This window comes from Trachypithecus francoisi, unplaced genomic scaffold (genome assembly GCF_009764315.1).
Source record: "Trachypithecus francoisi isolate TF-2019V2 unplaced genomic scaffold, Tfra_2.0 Lachesis_group11, whole genome shotgun sequence".
Classification (NCBI taxonomy): Eukaryota; Metazoa; Chordata; class Mammalia; order Primates; family Cercopithecidae; genus Trachypithecus; species Trachypithecus francoisi.
In genome coordinates, this window is record NW_022681456.1 from 119426862 (window position 1) to 119453400 (window position 26539).

At 37.7% G+C, this 26539-nt stretch overlaps 1 protein-coding gene and 1 pseudogene across 2 annotated transcripts in view; both read left to right on the forward strand.

Moving 5' to 3' along the window:
- LRP6 (LDL receptor related protein 6) overlaps nt 1-26539 on the forward strand; it is a 161005-nt gene that overhangs the window by 74333 nt on the left and 60133 nt on the right. For both annotated transcript variants that reach the window (XM_033222837.1, XM_033222838.1), the window contains exons 4-7: nt 14012-14208; nt 17004-17135; nt 19677-20073; nt 21153-21324. In XM_033222837.1, coding sequence (XP_033078728.1) covers nt 14012-14208; nt 17004-17135; nt 19677-20073; nt 21153-21324 — 898 coding nt within the window. The remainder of the gene's footprint in view (nt 1-14011; nt 14209-17003; nt 17136-19676; nt 20074-21152; nt 21325-26539) is intronic.
- Nucleotides 17-1304, forward strand: LOC117090505 (annotated as a pseudogene).

Genomic DNA, 26539 nt, shown 5'->3' on the forward strand with positions numbered 1-26539 from the left:
TGCGAATCACTTACAAATGATGTGGAAGCAGTACCCAAACCCTGCGTTCCAGGAGGGTGAGCGAGTGCTGTGCTTTCATGGGCTGCTGCTTTATGAAATGAAATGTGTAAAGGTCGCCATAAAGGACAAATAAGTGAAATACTTTATATATTACAGTGGTTGGAATAAAAATTGGGATGCATAGGTTCCCGAGAGCAGAGTACTCAAATACATGGACACCAATTTGCAGAAACAGAATTTCAAAAAGCCAGTCAGGAGCAGTATGCAGAGGGGAAGCTGAGAGGCGCTGCCCCAAGAAAGAAGACATCTGGTCTGCAACAGAAAATGTTGAAGTGAAAACAAAAAAGAACAAACAGAAAATACCTGGAAATGGAGATGGTGGCAGTTCCAGTGAGACGCCTCAGCCTCCTTGGAAGAAAAGGGCCCAGGTAGATCCTACTCTTGAAAATGAGGACACATTCATGAACAGAGTTGAAGCTAAAAAGTGAAAATTCCTGAAGAGCTGAAATCATGGCTTGTTGATGACTGGGACTTAATTACTAGACAAAAACATCTCTTTTATCTTTCTGCCAAGAAGAATGTGGATTCCATTCTTCAGGATTATGCAAATTACAAAAAAATCTCATGGAAACACAGATAATGAGTATGCTGTTAATGAATTTGTGGCAAGGATAGAAGAATACTTCAACGTAATGTTGGGTACCCAGCTACTCTCCAAATTTGACAGACCACAGTATGCTGAAATTCTTGCAGATCACCCTCATGCACTCATGTCCCAGGTTTATGGAGCACCACATCTATTGATGTACAAATTAAAGCAATGTTGGCCTATACACCTCTGGATGAGAAGAGCCCTGTGGTGTTTTTTTTCTTTTCTTTTTTTTTTTTTTTTTTTTGAGATGGAGTCTTGCTCTGTTGCCCAAGTGGGAGTGCAGTGGCATGATCTCAACTCATTACAACCTCTGCCTCCCTGGTTCAAGCGATTCTCCTGACTCAGCCTCCTGAGTAGCTGGGATTGCAGGTGTGCACCACCACACTCATCTAAATTTTTGTATTTTTAGTAGCGACGGGGTTTCACCATGTTGGTCAGGCTGGCTCGAACTCCTGACGTAATGATCCACCCACTTCAGCCTCCCAAAGTGCTGGGATTACAGGCATGAGCCACTGCGCCTGGGAGAGCCTTGTTTTATTACTGAATTATCTTCACAGTTTCCTAAAGTACCTGGCAAAGAATTCTGCAGCATTTTTTTAGTGCCCAGCAATTATGAATGGCTCCTCCAGAGAACCATCAGAAAGCTGTGTGAGAGGTGCTCTCACTCACTTAATGTTTGGATCTCTGTAAACATATTTTTGTTCTTAGTCTTTCTGTTGTACAAAGGATGTACTTTGAAGATGTTATTGTACAACAATTGATGTTTTTCTGTTTAATTTTAAACAGAAAATAAAAGGAGTAATAGCTCCTTTTTTCCTATCTTACCTTTTTTTTCACTTCAAAGTTGCTGCCAGTGTATTCAACAATGGACAACAGAGGCACATGCTGTAGAGTGTTTTATTGCCTAGTTGACAGAGCTGCCTTTGAATGCTGGTGGTCCTGTTCCTTTGACCCTACGTACTTTCATAATATGTGTTCATGCTATATGACAAAATGCTGTGATTCCTAGTGCCAAAGGTTCAATTCAGTGTATATAATTGAACACACTCATCCATGTGTGCTCCTTTTTGTTAGGGTTCTTAAATAGCCCATTCTTTGCAAGTCATCCATGTTGTTCCTTAGGCGTTTAACTTTGCTCAGATTGTTGAAGAATGGTGTCTTGTTGCATGGTTTTTGTATTTGTATCTAGTGCACATTTTAACATGGTAGATGCGATGCATTATGTAGCTAGTTTTCTGAAAAAGTCAGTCTTTTAGGAATTGTTTTTCAAATCTTCAATAAATTTTTCTTCAAATTTCAAATAAATAAATGAGTCAAAAGTCATTGAGAAACCAATATGACATGTGAAAGGACAACATAAGATTAGAAAAATTCAGAAATGACTCACGCTTATAATCCCAGCACTTTGGAAGGCCAAGGCAGGTGGATCACCTGAGGTCAGGAGTTTAAGACCAGCCTGGCCAACATGGTGAAACCCCATCTCCATTAAAAATACAAAAATTTGCTGGACATGGTGACACACGCCTGTAATCACAACTACTCGGGAGGCTGAGGCAGTAGAATCGCTTGAATCTGGGAGGCAGAGGTTGCAGTGAGCCAAGATCGCGCCATTGCACTCCAACCTGGGCGACGAGAGCAAAACTCTGTCTAAAAAAAAGAAAAATTCGGAAATGAAATGATAGAACTTAAGAAATAATTTAAAAAGTCGCTTCAGAAAAGAAAACTAGAAGGGACACTAAGTTGAATAAACCAAACAACCTTTAAATAGTGGTTGAAAAGAAGGAAAAATTTAAAGACCAAAAAGAAATACAGAAAGACAAAAGATGATTTGAGAGAAAATGATAAATATTGAAGATAGGCAAAGAAGAAACAACACACAGATAATAAGACTCTTTAGAAAGCAAAGCAGAGCAAGGGAATAGAACAACTATGAACAACTATAGAAAAAGTTTCTTACAAGAAGATTTGTGACTGGGCACGGTGACTCATGCCTGTAATCCCAGTACTTTGGGAGGCCAAGACGGGTGGATTGCCTGAAGTCAGGAGTTTGAGACCATCCTGGCCAACATGGTGAAACCCCATCCCTACTAAAATTACAAAAATTAGCCGAGCATGGTGGTGGGTTCCTGTAATCCCAGCTTCTCAGGAGGCTACGGCAGGAGAACAGCTTGAATTCTGCAGAGGTTGCAGAATCTGTTCACTGCAACCTCTGCCTCTTTGGCACAAGCTATCCTCCCACCTGAGCCTCCCAAGGTACTGGGACTACGAGTGCACACCACCAGACCTAATTTTTTTGTATTTTTAATAGAGACGGGGTTTCACCATGTTGCCCAACTGGTCTCGAACTCTTGGATCTGCCTGCCTCGGCCTACCAGTGTTGGGATTACAGGTGGGAGCCACCGTGCCTGGCCATAAATTTAATTCTTATAGTAACTACATTGGTGTGGTCATAATAAATATCATTATTCTGAAGCTTTATATTGTTGCATCAAGTAGTGAGTATTAGGACATATTATATTGCTCCCGCATATGCTAGATTCTTGTGTGCAAGAGAGAAGTATAGATGTAATACTGCAGAAGTTAAGTCAAACTGATAATTCCATATTTTAATGGAAAGTTACTTACTAGTATGCGCTTACTAGGTATTTTATCTTTCAAAAATACATCTACCCAACTGTGTTGGTTCGTTTCCTGACTATGAACACTGAAGAGGACTAGATCAAAAATGACCAATTGAGTAGCAGTTGAACATTTACAGTGCTGTGAGCAGTGAACTTCTGTAGCACCCAGATTGTGGTGTTGGGAAAAACCATTCCACCTTAAAAGAAACCAAGCCTTTCTGGCAAAATTGTTGATTCTAGGTTTTGGGCAAGAAATGTACATGCTGAGCTGGAACATTGTCATAACAGATAGTAAGGAGGCTGTTAAAGACTATTTAGGGTCGTTTCGGAAAGACTGGAGAAATGACTGCAGAACTCCCACTGGCCAGAGATTGGTAGAAACCTGTGAAGTGTGTTTAAATTCTTGAGTTCATAATGATATTTTTAAAAGGAATTGGTTACTCTTAGATTAGAGCATGATAGGAACAAATTTATTGCCTTGAACATTGATAACTACAAGAAAGAAGCAATTTATCCTGCTTTTCCTATGTGACTGTACCTCTGGCTAACAAAGTAGTAGATATGAGAGAGCTATTTCAATTGATAAATGAAAAAGAAATGACAGAATTGCAATACCACCATTTTATAACTTTGGTGAATGAATGGGTCTAGGCAGTGAGCATCGATGGCTACTAACATCACAAGAAGAAAAAGAACAGACATTATTTGCCTTCTGGTGTAAGAACATACTACTACCTACTATTTTGTCAAAGGAATCGATTCAACATGAGTCTGGTCAAGGCTCCATATATCAGCTGGCCGTTTGTAGGAAATAGGACAGAGAAACATTGAACTGCATCATGAGAGTACATCAGCAGATCTGGACATATAAATGAAATATCTTAGGTACTTTAACAGAGAGATTGTAAGGAAAAGACAGACAGGAAAAGAGCCTTGAATGCTCTACCAAAAAAAAAAAAAAATTCTTTGATCAACAAATTTGGTGAAGTTGCAGGATACAAAATCAACACAAAAAGATCAGTAGCATTTCTGTACACAAACAGCAAACTAGCTGAAAAAGAAATTAAGAAGGCAGTGTCATTTACAATAGCTGTAAGAAACTAATAAAATACCTAGGAATAAATTTAACCAAGGAGGTGAAAGACTTCTTCAGAGAAAGCTACAAAACACTGATGAAGGAAATTGAAGAGGACACAGACAAATGGAAAGACATTTCATGCTCATGGATTGGAATAATTCCTATTGTCAAAATGACCATACTACCCAAAGCAACCTACAGGTTAAGTGGAGTCCGTGTCAAAATACCAATGACATTCTGCACAGAAATAGAAAAAAAATCCTAAAATTTGTATGGGACCATAAAAGACCCTGAATACCCAAAGCAGTCCTGAGCAAAAAGAACAAAGCTGCAGACATCATACTAACAGACTTCAAAATATACCACAAAGTTGTAGTAACCAAAGCAGCATGGGACTGGCATAAAAACAGAAACACAGAGCAATGGAACAGAATAGAAAATCCAGAAATTAATCCATGTATCTATAGCCAATTGCTTTTTGACAAAAGTGCCAAGAACATAGATTGGGGAAAGGATAGTCTTTTCAATAAATGATGTTGGGGAAACTGGATATCCACATGTGGAAGAATGAAACTAGACACCCACCTCTCACCTTATACAAAAATCAACTCAGAATGGATCAAAGACCTAAATGTAAGACTTGAAACTATAAAACTACTAGAGTAAACCATAGAGGAAATGCTTCAGGACATTGGTCTGGGAAAAGATTTTATGAATAAGACCTCAAAAATGCAGGCAACAAAAGCAAAAAATACCAGATGCATTATATCAAACTAAAAAGCTTCTACACAGCAAAGGAAACAGCACAGTGAAAAGACCTACAGAATGAGAGAAGGTATTTGCAAATTACTCATCTGACATGGGATTAGTATCCAGAATATACAAGGAACTCAAACAGTTCAACAGCAAAAAAACAGTTTGTTTAAAAAATGGGGAAATGATCCGAATAGACATTTATCAAAAGAAGGCATATAAATGGCCACAGACATATGAAAAAATGCTCAACATCACAAATCATCTGGGAAATGCAGATTAAATTCACAGTGAAATACCATCTCACCCTAATTAGGATATGGCTGTTACCAAAAAGACAAAAAATAATACTGTCAAGAATGCACAGAAAAGGGAACTCTTATACACTGTTGGTGGGAGTATAAACTAGTACAGCCACTATGGAGAATAGTATGGAAGTTCCTCAGAAAATTACAAATAGAACTACCATATGATCCAGCAGTCTCACTAACTTGGCATTTACCCAAAGGAAAGGAAATCAGTGTATCAAGACATTTGCACCCTTATGTTTATTGCAGCACTATTTACAATAGCCAAGATATGGAATCAACCTAGGTGTCCAACATCAGATGAACAGATAAAGAAAACGTGGTGTATATACACAATAGAATACCATTCAGCCATAAAAATAATGAAATCCTGTCATTCCCAGCAATATGGATAGACCTGGAGGACATTATCTTAAGTGAAATAAGCCCAGGAACAGAAAATTAAACCATGCATGTTCTCACTCATATGTGGAAGGTAAATGCTGATCTCACAAAAGTAAAGAGCAGAATAGGGGATACTAGAGGCTGGAAAGGGTAGGAGAAAGGAGGAGATAAGAAGAGATTTGCTAAAAAATACAAAATTACCGTTAGAAAAAGCTTGAGTGGTCTGTACCACTGTAGGATGACCGTACTTAACAGGTAAAACATTATATAGTTTCATAGAGGATACTGAATGTTTCCGACACAGAAATGTTAAATGTTTGAGATTATGGATATGCTGATTACCCTGAGCTGATCACTGTACCTTATATGTATTGCAACATTGCTGTGTATACCACAAATATGTGTAATTATCATGTACCAGTTAGACATTTTTTAAAAGAGAGACTTTAAAAGAAATAGCAAATGAAAATGGGGCTTAAGGCTAAACTGTTTTTCTGTGGATGCACACTTATAAAAAGCAGTGAAACTATAAAGGCAAGAAAGTGACTAATAGAAAATCAGAATAGTTGTTACTTCTGTGGAGAGGGAGGGATTGGGACAGGGTTCATGCAGGGCCGTTTGAAGTCGTCTGAGTGATTCACTCAGATCAAGTTTTTTTCCTTCATCTGGGTGAATTCGTGGTTACAGGAGTGTTTGCCTTGTAGTAACTTCTTAAGCTATGTTTGTTTTGTATGCTTTTCTCTGTATTGGCTTTATTTTTTAAAAAAAGATTAAAAATAGTCTTGAGCAGATATCACCTGTAGGTTTTTTTAATAAAGAGATTTTATCAGGTTGAAGAAGTTCCTTTCTATTCCTAGTTTACGGACAGTTTTACCATGAATAATTACTGGATTCTGTCCAGTCCTTTTTCTGCATCTATGGAAATGATTATGCGGTTTTATTCTTTATTTTGTGAACATGGTGAATTTCAGTAATTGGTTTTCAGTTGTTAAACCAATCTTGCATTTCTGGGATAAGTTCTACTTGGTCGTGGTTTATACTTCTTTTGAAATGTTGTTAGATTTTGTTTGCTAATATTCTGTTGAGGATTTTTATGCCTTTAATAGTGAAGGATATTGATCCATAGTTTGTTTTTCTTGTGTTTATTTGGTTTTGAGATTAGCATAATATCAGCCTCCTAGAGTCGGGAGATACTTCCTCGTTCTTTGTTTTGTGGAAGAGTGTGTGACCAGTTGATACAATTTTTCCTGCAAATATTTGGTAGAATTCGCCATCGAAGCCATCTGGGCATGGGGATTTCTTTTTGGGAAGTATTAATTATGAATTCAATTTCCTTGTATGCTGTAGATCTATCAGATTTTCTGTTTCATCTTGAGTCAGTTTTGGTAATTTGGTTTTTTTCCAGGAATATTTTTGTTTCATAAATTTGTGTAATTTGTTGGCATAAAGTTGTTAATGGTATTTCCTAGTAATCCTTTTAATTTCTGTAAGCCAGTGTTTCTCTTTCATTCATCACTTTATTCACGGTTTTCATAATTTGCGTCTTTTTTTCTTGGTCAATCTAGCACTAAAGGGTTGTCAATTTTGTGGATCTTTTCAAAGAACAACCAGCTTCTGGTTTTATTGATTTCCCCCCTTTATTGTTTTTCTGTTTCGTTGCCTTTTTTTTTTTCTTTTTACCCTAATGTTTTTATTTTCTTCCTTATGCTTGCTTTGGATTTAATTTACTCTTCTTCCAGTTTCTTAAGGTTAAATCATAAATAATTGACTTGTGATCTCTCTTCTTTTCTAATATAGGCATTAGTATTCTATATACATTTCCATATTTTGCATTTTCATTTTCTTTAGCTCAAAATATTTAAAAACTTTTATTGTAGTTTCTTCCTTGACCCATTGCTGATTTAGAGGAAATTGAGAAAGAAATTTCAAAAATTTAGAAAATAATTTGATTTCCCAAATTTTCTTCTGTTGATTTCTTGATGAATTTCATTATGGTCAGATAGTAGTATATTTTATATGAGTTCAGCCTTTTAAGATTAATTCTGTCTCCTGGCATGTGGTGTCCTGGAGAAAGTTCCACATGTACGTGAAAAGATTGTGTATTCTGGTGTTGCATGGAATGTTCTATAGATAGTAGGTTAAGTTGGTTAATAATGTTCAAATTTTCTATATCCTTAGTAATTCTCTATCTAGTTGTTCTTTCCTTTAGTGAGAATAGGGTGCTGAGCTCTCCAACTATATATATTGTTGAACTGCCTATTTTTCCCTTCATTTCTGTCAGATTTTGCTTCATTTGTTCTGGGGCTCTGTTTTTAGGTACCTGTATGTTTCTAATTATATCTTCCTGAAGACTCTTTCTCATAAAACCTGCCACTGTATCTCTAGTTACCTTTTTATACTTAAAATCTATTTTGTCTGATAGAGCTGCTCCAACTCTCTTATGACGACTGTTTACTGTAACCCTTTCTTTTCAATCTATTTGTATCTTTGAATGTAAAATGTGTCTTTTATAAACAGCATATAGTGTAACCTTTGTTTTAGTCAGTCTAACAGGCTTTGCCTTTTTTTTTTTTTTTTTTTTTTGAGACGGAGTCTCGCTCTGTCACCCAGGCTGGAGTGCAGTGGCCAGATCTCGGCTCACTGCAAGCTCCGCCTCCCGGGTTCACGCCATTCTCCTGCCTCAGCCTCCCGAGTAGCTGGGACTACAGGCGCCGCCACCTCGCCCGGCTAGTGTTTTGTATTTTTTAGTAGAGACGGGGTTTCACCGTGTTAGCCAGGATGGTCTCGATCTCCTGACCTTGTGATCCGCCCGTCTCGGCCTCCCAAAGTGCTGAGATTACAGGCTTGAGCCACCGCGCCCGGCCCAGGCTTTGCCTTTTGATTGGTGTGTTTATTCACATTGAATGTCATTAATGATATGGTTGGGTTTATGTCTGACATTTTGGTGTTTTTTTTTTTTTAATTTGTCTTACGTCATCTTTATTCCTTTGTCCTTTGTATTAAGTAGATATTTTCTGGTGTGTCATTTTGATTCCTTGGTTGATAATTTTAAAATGTATTTTTGGGATTGTAAAGGTAATTATTTTAGGGATTGCAACATGCATTTTGTTAAAATCTACTTTGTGGTGATATTAACTTAATTATGTAAAGTACATACATTTTACTCTAAGTATATTCCCATTCTCTCCCATCCTTTGTGTTATTATTGTCATTTGTATTACATTTCTATTGTATCTAACACAGGGTTATACGTATTGCTTTATACAATCTTATGTCTGTTAAAAAGGTTAAAGAAAAAAGAGAAAACACTATTTATAGAGTCTTTTGTATTAACCTGCATGTTTACTGTTTCTGGTATTCTTCATTTTTCCTGAGGGTTCAAGTTATCATCTGGAGTCATTTCCTTGTTCCAGTATAGTTCTGTTCTCTCCCTTGTCCTTTGTCCTTCAAATATTTCATTAAAAAAATATTTTTCTCTATTCTGTAATATTTCTTCCTTTTCAGTATTTTTCTTTATGTATTATGTTTATTGATTCTTATTTCTTAGACTTCATTTCTGAAATGATATATTTTTGTATTTCTCATTCTTTCATCAAGTTCTGTCACCTCACTTCTGAGTTGTCTGATTCTAATTTGTGTTGTTCGTTTATGACTAGTATCTTATTTTAAAGATTTTGACTGTTTTGAAATAAGTTATCAGTTTAATTTGTTCTATTTCCATATCTTTGTGTCATACTTTTATTGTCTGTAGGGATGTTATTCTTCACTTTATCCTCTTCTTATTTTTAATATTAACTTATTAATGGGAATTGACATTAGTACTTTGTTTTCTTATTTTCAGGTGAAACTGTTTTGCTTGAACATACAGAAGAAGGCAGAGTTCATAAGTTTTCCAGTTTCACAGAACTCTCATGTCTATGTGTATATGTTTAAAAAATAATGGCAGTTAGCTTTCTGGGATTTCCTGTCTCTCCCACTTTCCTTCTCCTGCTTTATTCTGTACCTTATTTTTCATTGTTTCTCCTGTACCAATCATGCACACTTTTCAGTCTGCTCCCAGTGATTTCTCTTCAGTATGAGGCTTTGTCTGGAAGGCAGCCCAGGAAGGACAATTTTGAGAGTTCACAATAGGTTAAAGTATAGTGCTAGACCTTTCGGTGCCTGACGATGAATTCATTGTATTCACTTACTCTTGAAGTGGCCAGAACGCGTCATAGCTGGTTGCTGTTCTTAGATTGGTTTACTAAGCTTTCCAGTGTTGTCTGTTTTATGTGTTCTGTCCTGCCAGATGTCCTATTGTTTCTTTCTCATATCCTGCAGAGGTGCCAATATCAGTCATATCTTAATGGCTGTTGGTAGTTTTCTGTATCATTTTGTATCCTGGGTTTTACCTAGCTTTGTTGTGAATGTTGTCCATGGGGTTTGGGGTTCATTACCTAGTTGTTCTCTGTTTTCATGTGGAGGATTTGTGGAGATTTTTAAAAAGCTTTGCCATCACTGCTGATGTTGTCTTCTTAGATATTATTATAACCTCACTGTGGTGAAAGGAGGCTTCCTTCCAAGGTTAAGTTCAGATGTCAGAACTCATGACAGGAGTCCTGTGGTATGATTAAAGAAAGATTTATTACTCACACAAGTGTGCAGTTCTGAGAGAGGGGCAGAAGATGACTATCTGGGAGGAGATCCAGAAACAAAAACTAAATGAGGGCATGCAGATGTTTTATAAAGGATAAGTCCAGTTGGTGCAGAGTTCGAAAGAACCACCTTGCAAAGTTCAAAGAATCTCAGAGAGCTAGCAAGAGGTGCCTGGGAGGTATTGGCAGTGGTGAGCTTTATCAGTAAGTTGCAGAATATGACAGACATAGGCAGGAGATGATGCTCAGAGATTGCAAGCACTATATGAAAACTTCAGTCAGGTTGAGGGGAGTCTCGGTTTCTTTTCTGTGGTCTCCAGGGTGGTGATCCATTTTTTAGTTTCTGTTATTGTTGTGACCTACTATTGAGGAACTGGGCTTGGATCTTAGCTGTCACTTTGGTTCTTAGCAGCCATGATCAACTAACTCCTCCTTGAAGTAACTTGTGTTTCCAGATGGGAATCAGGAGGTGGGCTTACTTGATAATCTCAGCCAGAGAGAAGAAAGGGGAAAACTATGTGTGGTTATCCCTGCTTTGAGGAACAAGTCATAGTTGGCTGGACAAATCATTATATCACCCTTGCATGATAGTGTTCTTAGTTCTGCCTTTGGTTCAGCTCTGTTAATTACATATTTTCTTAAAAACATTTAATTTTATCAAGCATCCCCAGAGCATTTAGTAAGTGTACCTAATTTGTGCACCTTACCATTGTGTGAGATCCTTGGTATATAAATGAGCTAGAGTTCTACTCTCAAAAAGGTTATCTGTTATGGAGTTGTTGGATAGGTAAACAGTTATAAAACAGTTCACTAACTGCTATGAGAACATAGAGAAAGAAAACTAACTTGGTTTGTGGCGGGAGGAAATTAAGAATGGCTATGAAAAGAAAGTGACATTTAAATTTAATGTTAGGGCCGGGCGCAGTGGCTCACGCCTGTAATCCCAGCATTTTAGGAGGCCAAGGAGGGCGGATCACCTGAGGTCAGGAGTTTGAGACCAGCCTGCTCAACGTGGTGAAACCCCATCTCTACTAAAAATACAAAACTAGCCAGGCATGGTGGTGCACGCCTGTAATCCCAGCTACTACTTGGGAGGCTGAGGCAAGAGAATCGCTTGAACTCTGGAGGCAGAGGTTGCAGTGAGCCAGGATCACGCCACTGCACTCCAGCCTGGGTGACAAGAACGAGACTCTGTCTCAAAAAAAAAATTAGTATGGTATTTACTGATTCTAATAAGCCATTGATTTTAAGAACTTACTGATTTATAAAACTACCACATGAAATGTTCGCATTGTAAATGTTACCCTTATATCAGAAATATTAAAATATTGAAAATATGTGTCTTAAAATTGAGGAATCATTAATGAAAGTGTTAAGTAGCAAGCATAGTGCTGAATGGCTTTTGCATGTGTTGTTTAATCTTCATAGTAACTCAGTGAGGATAGATTATTACCTTCCGTTGACAGATGAAGAAATAAAACTTGCAGAAATGGTGTCAGTAATAAGTGTCAAGGGGGGATTTAAGCTCACCTCTGGTTTCTAAGTTTATGCATTCAGTTAATATATAAAATGAATATAGCTTTTAGCGATTTTGCCTTTTCCATTTGTTTATTTTCCTATGTTTAGTTCAGTAGAGTGAATTTCAACTTTTCACTTAATGATATACAAAGAACTTTTTGAAAGCATTTTTTTCCTTGAGTTTTTCAAAGCAGTTCTTTAAGATGGTGAAATGCCAAGTAACTCTTTATTTTTCATTTGTGTTACTTGTCTTTTTTGGCAGCTTTCTCAGTTCTCTCTCTTTCCACTATGAATTTTGGAAGGACTTTAGTGTGAAATATACAGGCCTGTTTAAAATTGAACATAAACTGTGCCATCACCCTGTAAATAATATAGTCTCTTTAGTAAATTTAATAAAACTGTCCATTTAAAAAGTGGAAGAAAGCACTTCAGGAGAAGGCATTGTGATAGTTCTCTTTGGGAAATGAGAAGGAATAGTAAGCTTTTTACTTAGGGAAGAGAGGATTAAGGAAAATGAGAAAACTGGTGATATGGGTTGGCAGTGCAGGTACCTTGTCTGAATTTATAATGCTTTAGACTAAGACCATTCCATGTGTAATCACAGATGGTAATCCTGCTTACACTTAAACATGATCTTAATTGCCTTTAATTTAATATGCTGGTAGTCTGTTAGTAGAAAATGTCAGTTAACCTCAAGGACCTGAAAATTGAATCATCTTTCTTTTTTTTGTTTTTTGTTTTTTTTTGAGACGGAGTCTCGCTCTGCAGCCCAGGCTGGAGTGCAGTGGCCGGATCTTAGCTCACTGCAAGCTCCGCCTCCCTGGTTCACACCAGTCTCCTGCCTCAGCCTCCTGAGTAGCTGGGACTACAGGCGCCCACCACCACGCCCGGCTAATTTTTTTGTATTTTTTTTTTTAAATAGAGATGGGTTTCATCTCGTTAGCTAGGATGGTCTCGAGCTCCTGACCTCGTGATCCGCCCACCTTGGCCTCCCAAAGTGCTGGGATTACAGGCGTGAGCCACCGCGCCCGGCCTGAATCATCTTTCTTAAGATATGTGATACTTCTGATTTCTCTTCAGTAGCTTATGTTTTCCCCTCCCTTTTCCCTTCATTTTTCTTTCCCTTCCTCCCTCTCTACCCATCTCTGCCTCCTGGGTGGGCTATTGGGAAATTGGGAAACATGAATTTATGAAAATATCAAAACATGTATTTTCTTGAATATTATTTTGACTCAAAACGTGATTTGTTCATTATTCCAGAGCATTTTCTTGTTCTATAACTCTTATACTCTACAAAGTTCTGTGCCTTAAGTGCTAACTAGGCTGTCTGCGTTTCCTTTTAAACAGTATGTATTGCTCGTGAACATTTTGGGTCTGCTTTGTCTCATGAATATATTCTACCAGTGACAGGACTTCTTTTTGGCTCCTGAATAGAGTGAAAAGCCAGCTAAGATGATTATTTGCTGGAGCTAGACGGGGCTTTGCAGGGAGAGTGCTACCTGCATGCCATTTTGGCCTCATGCTTATGTTTCATTCTAAGTTATCAAAACCATAAGAAGTGATGGACAAAACAGGCTCAGGTTCTTTGTTCTTTCACATCAAGAAGGAAAAAACCTATTGCTGATATATATCTACTTCAGTGCCAACTGTAACCCCTGTGATTTTTCTCATTACTTACCTTTCTCTGTCTGATGACATGAATTACGTGAAAGGATGGAAGCTGTGAGTCCAGAGATGGTAGCTGAAGAGGAGGATTTGACAGCAGTGCAAACAATGAAAAAGCAGTGCTGTCTCTCTGCCGGGTATCTTGCACTGAACTTGAGGCCTGCTGCCAAGTTAGGGACTATTCCGAAGTGCTTGTTTGGGGCTTTTGGATACCTTAAAAATATATATGAATTCATTATGTAAATTATTTTTTATAGGTGTATTTGACCTAATGGTATGTATTACTCAAGATTTGTATGTGTTAATGTGAACTAAGATCATTTTAATGGGAGAGGTGAAGTTATGGTAGAAGAAGAAAATTTAGAAATAAGTTTAAATTTTTCTCTTTGTATTAATAGGCAGGCAGTGGTTAAAGGTTCGCTTCCACATCCTTTTGCCTTGACGTTATTTGAGGACATATTGTACTGGACTGACTGGAGCACACACTCCATTTTGGCTTGCAACAAGTATACTGGTGAGGGTCTGCGTGAAATCCATTCTAACATCTTCTCTCCCATGGATATACATGCCTTCAGCCAACAGAGGCAGCCAAATGGTAAGTGATCCTTGATTTTTAAATTGCAAGTTGGAACAGCTTTGTAGCACTCTAATGTCTGGCTTTAGTGAGAATCAGGAGGAGGGAGGGAGGGCATATCCAAAGATAATTGGCGGGAATAAAAATGAGTTAAAATCCTACTTGGGAGGCTGAGGCAAGAGAATCACTTGAACTCGGGAGGCCGAGGTTGCAGTGAGCTGAGATTGCGCCATTGCACTCCAGCTTGGGAGACAGAGCAAGACTCGGTCTCAAAAAAAAAAAAAAAAAAAAAAAAAAAAGAGTTAAAATCCCAGCACTTTGGGAGACCAAAGCAGGCAGATCATATGAGGTCAGGAGTTTGAGACCAGCCTGGCCAACATGGCAAAACCCTGTCTCTACTAAAAAATACAAAAATTAATGGGGTGTGGTGGTGTGCACCTGTAGTCCCAGCCACTTGGGAGGCTGAGGCAGGAGAGTCACTTGAACCTGGGAGGTGGAGATTGCAGTGAGCTGAGATTGTGCCACTGCACTCCAGCCTGGGCAACAGAGCAAGACTTTGCTCAAAAAAAAAGGGAAAATGTAAAAATATAATTCAGGTTAGGCAATAGCCTAGATCATTTGTAGCCTATCACGACAGAACACCTCAGACTTTTTGGGTCAGCAGTTCTAGAGGTGGAGAAGAGAAAGATAGTTGAAAAATTGAGATAGCTTATATGCTAGGCTTATAACAAATTAAGTTTTTGTTCATATTATTTCTTTCAATATGTAGTTGAATGTGTTGATGTGAGTGTGTTTAAAAAACAAACTCTTGGGCCAGGCTGGGATTACAGGCTCATGCCTGTAATCCCAGCTCTGTGGGAGGCCGAGGCAGGTGGATCACTTGAGGTCAGGAGTTTGAGACCAGCCTGGCCGACATGGCGAAACCCCGTCTCTACTAAAAAAACAAAAATATTAACCAGGTGTGGTGGCGCATGCTTATAATCCCAGCGACTTGGGAGACTGAGGCTGGAGAATCACTTGAACCCAGGAGGTGAAGGTTGCAGTGAGCCAAGATCGCGCCATTGCACTTCAGCCTGGGCAACAAGAACAAAATTATGTCTCAAAAAAAAAAAAACTCTCTCTTCTTTTTAAATGAAAACTCCGTTAATCTAGAATGTATTTGAATTTAAGTACCTCAGCTTGCTAAATAAAATACCTACTTAAACTTTTCTGCGTACCCCTCCCACCTTGTTTTCCTTAGTTTTGGTTCTATTTTTGGTCAGCCTTTACAATGACTTGGGATATGACTGCTGAGAACTTTTAAGAGATGACTGGAATTAGGTTTAAAAGGAATATGAGAATGTTAAGGGTTTGGCACTTTTGTGTAAATAAATGTCTGGCATCTGAGTGTATTTCAGATTTTATTACATAGCCAAAAATGAAGAGTTTTTGCAACGTGTGTTGCCTTATATTCTTTCAATTTAGGGGGAGATAATCAAATATTGAAAGTGTTATGTTGGAATCTGATGATCATGAGCCCATAAAAATGTTTTTAAATGTATGTGTTACTCTTCTGTACAAAAGAAAACATTCAGTCACTCATATGAATTTTTTTTATTCTTCATAGGTCTGAAAAGAGAATTTTCCCTGTTTTTTGTTTGTTTTTTTGAGATGGAGTCTTACTCTGTTGTGCGTTTATGTGATCATGGCTCCCTGCAGCCTCCAACTTCCAGGCTCAAGTGATCTTCCCACCTCAGCCTCCCGAGTAGCGGGGACTACAGGCATATGCCACCACACCTGGCTAATTTTAGTATTTTTTATAGAGGTAGGGTCTCACCATGTTGGTGACCCAGGCTAGTCTCAAACTCTTGGGCTTAAGTGACCCACCCGCCTTGGCCTCCCAAAGTGCTGGGATTACAGTCATGAGCCACCGTGCCTGGCCTCCTGTTTTTCATTTTTAAATGGCATTGTTGGTCCTTTGTGTTTTACTAATTTGAGAATTTGCAGTTATCTGTCATGTTGGTTACTTTTATCTTTCATGTTCCATTGGTCTCCATCTTATGTTGATTTTTTTCTATGAGTATTGTTTGGACATATATCCTTTTCCATAATTTCCAAAGTTTGCTAATTAGTTTTCTCTGCTTTTCATTTTCCCCTTTTTTCTGCTTATCCCTTCTATGTTAATCTTCCCAAGGCATGACTTTTCAACATAATTACTTTTCTTGGCTTTCAGTGTCCTTCACTTTAATCTATTCCCATTCTTTGTACTCATTCAGCTTTAGTTCCTTTTAGTTAATAGAAGTCTTACTCTCCAGTTACACCGTTCACCTGATTATCTTACCCAGTTTGTAGCCCCCAAAGTTTTATTCAGATAGCGTTACCATACGTGAAATGTCCTCTTATCTATCCGTCCTATCCTTGAAGGCTCCTGTGCTATATACTCCACAAAGCTCTTCAGTTCTTTAAACCTCAGTGGGTTTTTTCCCATATGACTCTATACTTATTGTCTATAATGTGCAAAATAGCACTTAGTTTTATTGGTTTTTTTTTTTTTTTTTTTTAGTTTTACTTTTTGTTAATTTTGTTTAACTGATTGAATTGTAACTTCTTTTGGGGCAGGGATCTCCTGCTTTACTTCTTGTGTATTCCTCTTTGAATACAAAATACTAAGTAAATTCATACTGATTAATTCCTGTCTTTGCAGATGGTTTGATAGTCAAGCACCTGCATGACATTTGGTAATAATTTTGGCTTATCACAGTTGTTCATGTTATGGTTGTTAACCTTTGTGTACTTAGTAATCATTGGTATTAATCAATGTGATTTGTATTTGACAGCCACAAATCCATGTGGAATTGACAATGGGGGTTGTTCCCATTTGTGTTTGATGTCTCCAGTCAAGCCTTTTTATCAGTGTGCTTGTCCCACTGGGGTCAAACTCCTGGAGAATGGAAAAACCTGCAAAGATGGTAAGAAGATATTATCCAAAATGGAAAATTTTGTAACTATTGGAATTCTTTATGATTTGTTTTCTCTATAATCAGCTCTCTAGGTTATACTGCTTTGGGAGACCAGTCACTTAATTTCACACATGGTTTAGAATAGGGTGTTTTGTTCTGTGGCATCACTTGAATGCTATTTTTTAAATTACTTTAGTGTTTTAAATAACATATTTTTGAAAAAAGTTACTTGTATCTTTTCTGTCAAATCTCATAGTCATTGATATCACAGTTGATACTTATAGAAATGAGTATTCTCATAAAGAATATATTGTTAACAGTTAGCATTTGTGAATAAAGAACCTCTGTGAAAGAAAGTATGTTTATTAAACTTTGAGCTACAAAGAATATCATGAGATATATTTTATAGCAAATTATTTAAGGACATTTTAAATTGCTCTTTAACAACAGAGAGATTCTTTCAGAGCTAGGAAAAAAAATCCATATTGTACTGTTTAAAACAACTTCTTTTTATGCTTAAGAAACACACTTTGCCTCTTCTCCTTACTCTTAATTCCCTGTAGAGAGGGCATGTTGGAGAAGGTATACTGATTTAGGACAGTTTAAGGGACTTCCAGTTTGGAAGAACACCAGTTCTTCTGTTTTTCTTCTTAATGAGAATGTTATTCTTCATTGTCACCCCTATGGATCACCATCTGGTTCTCTAGCAACCAGCAAGACCTGGTAAGAAAATTGTTATATTTAGCTGTGGCTTCTTTATCTCACTGTGAAAAGCAGAAGCCTGTGTTTTGGAGTGTGTGAGAGTCCCTGGCAAGGGGGCCAGGGAGTCAGAGAGATGGAATTGAGTCTGTGTACAGGATGTTTGTTATGACTTGGCATTGATAAATTATCCTCATAGTAAAAGGTGAAGCTGGCTGACTCTTGTCAAATGGTTTCCATGGCAGACAACAATTTGGTTTCAATTTAAAACAAAAGGTTTTTGTCATGTTGCTTTTTTCTTTAAAAATGTAGCCTGACTTTAAAACAGAGGATTTATTTTAGCAATAATGGTCTATCTGCTCCCTCACAGCAGTGCAAGTGTACATATTTAACCAGTTTTGAATTTCATATGTGCATTTGGCATGTAGTAGCCTTAAGTTAACTGTTCCGTTTTGATCACCTTGCTCGAATTAACAGCTCTATGACTTCTTTGTGAAGTTCTGGGCTGGCTCCTTTTGGTTGTTAGCCGGGGCAGTGAATTGTACAAAGTTATTCCTACTTGGTTCCTGCAGTGGCATTTGGGCTGTATTTTCTTCAAGTTGGATTCATTTATAATTAGCTCTAGAGTGAAAGAGCCGATTTTGAGAGGCTTCACTCCTCTTCGCAGTTTTTTAACTTGTAATTGCAGGTTGATTCTTGAAGTTTATATGCCAGCATTTTGTTTTGGACTCATTTATTTAGCTGGGAATCTTTTCTTGTTCTTTCAGTTGTCAATTTGCTTCCTATCTTTTATTAGCTTCTTATAGTTAGATGATTTTTTGCTGGTGGTTTACTTGAACATTTAAAATGAGAAAAAAATTGAGCTCAGTATCCTCATTCTTAGTTATGTGGTTAAATATTTGGGGCTTGGGCTTAAAACAGTTCATAAATAAACCTAATTTAAAATTCAGTAAAATAAAAATCTGAAAGTCTTTATTTTTTAATACTGTTGGTAAGTATTAGTTAATATTTCTTAAGTACTTACGTGTTCAGTACCTTCCTGAGTTTTAGATTTATCTCCTTTAATCCTTACAGCAGCCTTACAAGGTATAGATGAAGAAACTAGGCTTAGAGGGATTAGATATTTTCCCAATGTTTGTGTAGCTTCTTGAATCAAATTATATTGGATCCACAACTCTTAACCACTGTGTTATGTTTATCTGGTTCCTTCGCTCTACTGCAGCTGTTTGCTTCTCCATAGCTTGCTTTGTCCTCAATTCTGTGAGTTATTGCCCTGTATTTCTCTTTGTTAAGACAGCTTTACTGAGATGTAACGTACATACCATATAAAATCCATCCATTTTTTAAATTGTACAATTCAGTGACTTTTTAGTAAATTGACAGAGTTATACAGTTACCACCACGATCCAATTTTAGAACATTCCTATCAACCACAAAGATTCTTGTCCTAAATTTCTTTATCTTTTTTTTAAAAATGCTTCTTGAACAAAAGATCTATATCCTACATCTCCTTCTCCTTTAATACTCAGCTACTTAGCTTCTTAGTCATTACATAGTCATTATTCATTGTACTTTTAACTAGCTGGATTAATTCCAGTGAAACCATAGAGTGTATCACAACTTAATTTGGAGAGTTAGCCATTAAACAGCTTGACTTCAGAGCAGATTCTTCCTATTTCACTGTATTACTTTCCATTTCCACTCTAAAGAGAGCTTATATCCTTTTGTGTTAATTTAGGTATATTTTATATTAATTTTATATTTATTTTTCAGTTCTTAATTCTTTATCTAGAGCAGGTAAATTTTATCTCTGGATTTCAAACTATTCTTCATTTCACTTTGTTGTTCTAGGTGCCACAGAATTACTGCTTTTAGCTCGAAGGACAGACTTGAGACGCATTTCTTTGGATACACCAGATTTTACAGACATTGTTCTGCAGTTAGAAGACATCCGTCATGCCATTGCCATAGATTACGATCCTGTGGAAGGCTACATCTACTGGACTGATGATGAAGTGAGGGCCATACGCCGTTCATTTATAGATGGATCTGGCAGTCAGTTTGTGGTCACTGCTCAAATTGCCCATCCTGATGGTATTGCTGTGGACTGGGTTGCACGAAATCTTTATTGGACGGACACTGGCACTGATCGAATAGAAGTGACAAGGCTCAATGGGACCATGAGGAAGATCTTGATTTCAGAGGACTTAGAGGAACCCCGGGCTATTGTGTTAGATCCCATGGTTGGGTAAGAAGCTCTACTGATAGCAAATTCTGTGCAGTGTTTCTGTTTTTCACAGGTTCCTAAAAACATTGACTAAGATAACATGACACACACATACATATATGTGTATATATATATATTGGTTTCCAGTAAACAGCTCGTTAATGACTGTCTATTTTTAGGATATGGTGATTGGAATACAATCTCAAGTTTAAAAATTGCTAGTTTTTTGCAGTGGATGTCTTAGATATTTTTTCTTTCTAAATTAAGTCCATGTTTGCTGACTTTGGGTGTTGTCTGCAGATTTTGCTCGGATTGCATCATTACCATGAAAAATGTGGAAAGAAATTGTTTTCAGAACTCTTTCCCTTCCCCTAGAAGCTTTAATTCCATTTTCAGTACTTTATAGTAAGAATATAGCTTACTTTTATTTCCCTAAATACATGAATAACTTGATTTCCAAAACTTTGTCAGCCTGTGCGGCTTTACTTCTAGTTTGTTGTTGTTTGTTTATTTGTTTTGTTTTACCATGCCACCTGGATCATAGTCTAGGGAAGTACAACTTTTTACATACTGAACAGTTTTGTTATTATTATGAGATTTTTTCTGAGGACGAGCATAGTGACAAATTACACCTCAGTATATACCAATGCCTTAGAGCCATTTAAACATCCAGGAGCCATAAGAATCACTTAGCACTGCGGCAAGAAATAGTTATTTTGAGAATTCAGTTTGCCATCTGACTAATACTGCTGTGATAAGCCTTTTGTGCCAGAGATGACAAGCCATCAAGGAAAAGAGAGAAAGTTCATGGAAAAGGGCACACAGTGTTTTTTTTTTAAAAAGAAGTAAAACTGTAATCTCGTTATTGGGAGGCATTTTCAGGATTGGCTCTGGAACATGCTGTTTGATCTGAAAATTTCCCACAATCTTATATACTGCTGTGATAAATGTCTTAAACACACTCTTCATATGCTTTTTTTCCCTTCTGTGGCATTAACTGATGATACCAGTGTAATAGGAGGAGTGGATCTCACCTTTAGAATATCTGAAAGTTACATCTTATTATCTATTATTAGCTCATTTTCTGTATACTTCTATAGGTACATGTATTGGACTGATTGGGGAGAAATTCCGAAAATTGAGCGAGCAGCTCTGGATGGTTCTGACCGTGTAGTATTGGTTAACACTTCTCTTGGATGGCCAAATGGTTTAGCCTTGGATTATGATGAAGGCAAAATATACTGGGGAGATGCCAAAACAGACAAGATTGAGGTTTGTTTTTTGCTTTTTCATTTTCAAGCCACTTTTATAATGGGTTTTGAGTTGACAGTATAATAATTTGAGTACAGATATTCTTTCTTCTTAACAGTTGTCTGGGGTACCAAAGGTACGTTTTACAGAAATTTTACTCAACCTTCATGATTCTAGGGATAATATATTCTCTTCCATGTAATCCTAGGATAGAGAGATGTATTGGTATGAGAAATGGCTGTTGAACAGGTTCTAGTCTTAAAAGGTTATATAAGTGATTTTTGTCATTTCGGGTAAAGCCACTGCCTGAATTTCCTAGGGGTGATTCCTGCAAACCAAAATTATGTAAGCTCTGTACTGGAAGAACTGGCTGTCCTAAGTTAGGAAAACAAAGTCCATATGTATGTGTATGTGTGTGTGTATATATCTTTTATTGCTGTTACTTGTTTTGGGGTGGATGGTAGAATGTATTAAATAATATGCTGGTTACATGCAAACAATTTTAAAATTGATTTATGGGCTGTGTGGGAGCAAGACTAATTAAGCAAAGGTTGGGAAAAAAATATTTACCAAGTGGTAGAATTAAGTTTGTGGCAATCAAATAGATGATGGTGAAAATAATCAGTGATTAATATTTTATCACAATGTTTTGTTAGTGGCATGTATCTCTGATATTGGTGTTAAGTCTAAAATTAACAACTTCGAATTAGACTTTGCTACAGGTCTTATGGATCACATAGATAAAACAGAGTTAAGATCTCAATTTTCCTTTGGGGGAAACTTCTCATACAAGGATGGCTTTAAATGACTCTTCAGAGAGACACTGTACACATCTAATGGACAGAAAATTCAGACTCTAGAACAGTTGTTTTAGAAAGGTATTCTGTAGAGTACCTATGACTCTGAGGGAATAATGACTTAAAGGGCCTTGCTTCCAAAATGGAAACTTGGAGTAGAAGAAAACGCCGTTAGTATTCCACCAGGCTCAAATACTGAAAACGGCATCTGTTGTTCTTGCAGCTGGTTTTCATTAATAGAAACTTTTGCATAGACTCCATAAATTTTCTCCCTGTTAGTATTTCACTGCCTCCCACTCTTTTCAAATCCAAGTTGATGTTTGAATCTTTTAACAGTTGGAGTGCATTGCTAATGAGACAGAGGTTATGGGTTCATGTTTCAGACAGGCTTTTAGCTTCATTTTGGTCTGCTTGAATATAGATTGCCTACCTAATCCCATCTAGTCCACACCTGTGGATTATGAACTATACATGAGTGTATAGGTATGAGTATGCTTAGGAAAACAGTTTAAAGCCCATATATTTTAGAAGAATATCTGTAGCAAGAAAATTTACATAAGGGAATGCTTTCAATTTATTATCACACAGGGTTTTTAAAATTCCATATTTGGTTTTGCCCATCTTAGCCTGACTGATTAGCCTGAAAATAAAATCATTTGTTTCTTACTGGGAATATTTCAAGGCTCATTTTCCCCACTTTAGGTATAATTCTTTAGTTACAGAAGTTTATTCAGAATAACAAATAGTTCAGAAGGGATTCAGATAAAGACATTACAATTTATGGAGTTCCCAATGACTGTCTTTAAGAATAAAAATTAATACACTTTATAAAACAATATATAACATCGATTAAATAGGATGTATTTTCCTAGTTTGTAGTGAGTGCAGTAGATTTTAAAATTAGAATTCCTTTTCTGGCCACTTCGTTATGTTTTCTTGAGCTATGCTCATATATATATATACACACACACATACACACATACATATAGTGGCGTCATTGGCTCCTTCAACCATTCTTTCCTTCTTCCCTGTATGGTATCAGCATCTGTAAACCTGTTTTTAATTTTTTTCATTCATTCATTCATTCGTTCATTTGTTCCTTCATTCATTCTTTTAATCTGCAAAGGCTCTGTCACCCATAAATCTTATTTTTAGATACATCTTTCTCCTTCTAGGCTTGCTGGAACACAACTGCTGTTTGGTTTTTGTCCCCTTTTTATAGACTGATGTTTGTGGTAAATTTACTTCTGTATATGAAGACCTCCCTTTATAATTTCCCCTGGAGATTCTGATGAGTTTTCACTATTAGGACATTAGAGCCTTTGCCATTTTATTTACATAGGCACATCTAGGAAATAAAGAGAGCATATAGTTATTTATTCCCTTCTTATGTTGATGTAAAATCTGATACTTGGCAAACTAAAGAAAGAGTGCAGCTCTTCGTCTAAATTAGTCTTGCATAACTAGGGGAGAAAAACTGGGATTTCCCATCCTGAGACTAGTAGTGATTCTAGGAGCAACTGCTTCTACCAGCTTTTCATCTCCCTTGACTTGATAATACTGAACTTGAAAACTTTTAGAAAGATATGTAATTTTAAAAATCCCTCTTTTTCTAAGAAGTGTATTTGCTAGCCTTTTGTTAGTGGCAGCTAATCCCAGATACTGATCTAACCCTAGTCTGGGTGACATTCTCCCTTCTAGTCCCATTTTCCTTAGAAAGCTTCCTAGCTTTTGTCATGCCTACAAATGAAAGCTGCTTTTCGCTGGGACTGTAAGAGAGTATCAAATTATGGTTGTGTTAACCCTGTTCTCTTCTGAAAGACTTAAGAGTCTGTTTGGTTGGCCAGGTGCGGTGGCTCATGCCTGTAATCCCAGTACTTTGGGAGGCCGAGGCGGGTCAGGAGTTCGAGACCAGCCTGGCAAACATGGCAAAACCCTGTCTCTAGTAAAAATACAAAAATTAGCTGGGCGTGGTGGCGGGCACCTGTAATCCCAGCTACTCGGGAGGCTGAGGCAGGAGAATCGCTTGAATCCTGCAGGTGGAAGTTGCAGTGAGCCAAGATCATGCCATTGCACTCCAGCCTGGGAGACAAGATGCAAGACTCTGTCTCAAAAAAAAGAGTCTGGGATCACACTGTTGTATATGTGTTTATAGTACATTTGGAAAGAAAAGATAATTATTTGGTAAATTATTATATAGCAAGGTAAGACATGGTAAACCTATGTGTCTTGAGTGGATCACATGGGAAAGTCTCATTGTGTTCACTCATTTATGCTACCTACTTGCTTAGTGGAAATTCTTTAGATCAGCTTCTCGCTTCCTCTTTTGTAAGTGGTGATGTGACCAGATGCTGGCTACGTTAGGGAAACCAGGGAGAAGGAATGAGGAATTCTGGATATTAGATGTGTTTTTTATATTATACAGAGTTGTAGAAAGAATGACTAGATTTAACCTAAGCTTCTGGAAGGAGAGATTGAGCATAGGACATTGCTAATGATGTCACATTTTAAAAAAAAATGGTTGTGGTATTTGGCTCCTGCTTTAATAGAATAACATATATGTGAGGGTATGTCTGTTTTCCCTACTTGTCAGGTGATAGTGACCACCTATCTGTAGGTGTTATTTAAAAGGTGCTTGCTAGTACTTGTTTATGTCTCTTCTTCATTATGCTGAAACGACTTCATTGCCTTTTGTGGACAAACCTAGTTTACTTGTCTGCACTGTACTTCTGCCACCACCCCCTCCCCACCTCCCGATTTTTACTATATTGTTGTGGGGCCTTCCCATAATAAGTACTAAAGCATTAGCAGAAAGAATAATTTTCATGTTGATAGAGGAAAGATCAAAAGTCTTTATTTCGATTTTATATGACCCTTCAGGAGGCAGAACAACATTGTCTTAACAGCATTCCTTTTTTTGGGGGGGGAGTCAGGTTTTACTGCTGAAAACGTCTGTTGCACTGAGGGCATGTAGAACTTCTTACTAATAGCAAAGATATGTCATTGATAATTTATAGGTTTAAAACATTTTTGCCATGGTAAAATTCAGAATGTACTATTAGCTTATATTTTCTTGAGGTTACTTTTCTTGTTGTATACCCATTTAACTGATTGACAAAAATCAACATGTTTCTAATCTTTGGTTTTATTTTATTTTATTTTATTTTATTTTTTTTTGAGGCGGTGTCTCGCTCTGTCGCCCGGACTGGAGTGCAGTGGCCGGATCTCAGCTCACTGCAAGCTCCGCCTCCCGGGTTCACGCCATTCTCCTGCCTCAGCCTCCCGAGCAGCTGGGACTACAGGCGCCCGCCACCTCGCCCAGCTAGTTTTTTGTATTTTTAGTAGAGACAGGGTTTCACCGTGTTAGCCATGATGGTCTCGATCTCCTGACCTCGTGATCCGCCCGTCTCGGCCTCCCAAAGTGCTGGGATTACAGGCTTGAGCCACCGCGCCCGGCCTCTTTGGTTTTATTGAAAGCAGTAGTGTTGTCATAGCTAAATTTTTCTCACAGTTTCTTTTTTCTTTCATTCATTCATTCATTCATTCATTCATTTATTTATTTATTTTGAGATGGAGTCTCACTATTTCGCCCAGGCTGGAGTGCAGTGGTGCAATCTCAGCTCACTTCATGCGAGCTCTGCCTCCCGGGTTCATGCCATTTTCCTGCCTCAGCCTCCCAAGTAGCTGGGACTACCGGCACTACTGGCGTCTGCCACCATTCCTGGCTAAGTTTTTGTATTTTTAGTAGAGACAGGGTTTCACCGTGTTAGCCAGGCTGGTGAGCCACCTGCCTTGGCTTACCAAAGTACTGGGATTACAGGTGTGAACCACTGCACCCGGCCTTTTTTTTTTGAGACTTGGTCTCACTCCGTCGCCCAGGCTGGAGTACAGTGGCGTGATCTCAGCTCACTGCAACCTCTGCCTCCCAGGCTCAAGTGATACCCCTGCCTCAGCCTCCTGTGTAGCTGGGATTACAGGCGCATGCCATCACGCCTGGCTAATTTTTGTATTTTTAGTAGAGACGGGGTTTCTCTATGTTGGCCAGGCTGGCCTCCAACTCCTGACCTCAAATGATCCACCCACCTCGGCCTCCCTAAGTGTTGAGATTATAGGCATGAGCCACCGTGCCCGACCTATTTTTTCATTATATACTTTTTATTTTGGTTTCTCCTCCCCACTTTCATTTCTGAGTTTCTACTGACAATGCAGCAACACATGATAGTATAGGTAAAAAGATTTTCCTGTCTACTTTAAGAACATATGTATTTGCTTTAAATCTTAGAGTAAGCTTCCCTACTTTAAGAGGATACAATGTCCATAGCTAGTTTTGTACAAACCTAATTTTACCTGGCACAACTTTGTTGGGAAACAGAAACAAAGATTATTAGAACCTTTAGTACCAAGAAATTTTGAATAAAGAAGGTATTATTTTGTATAAT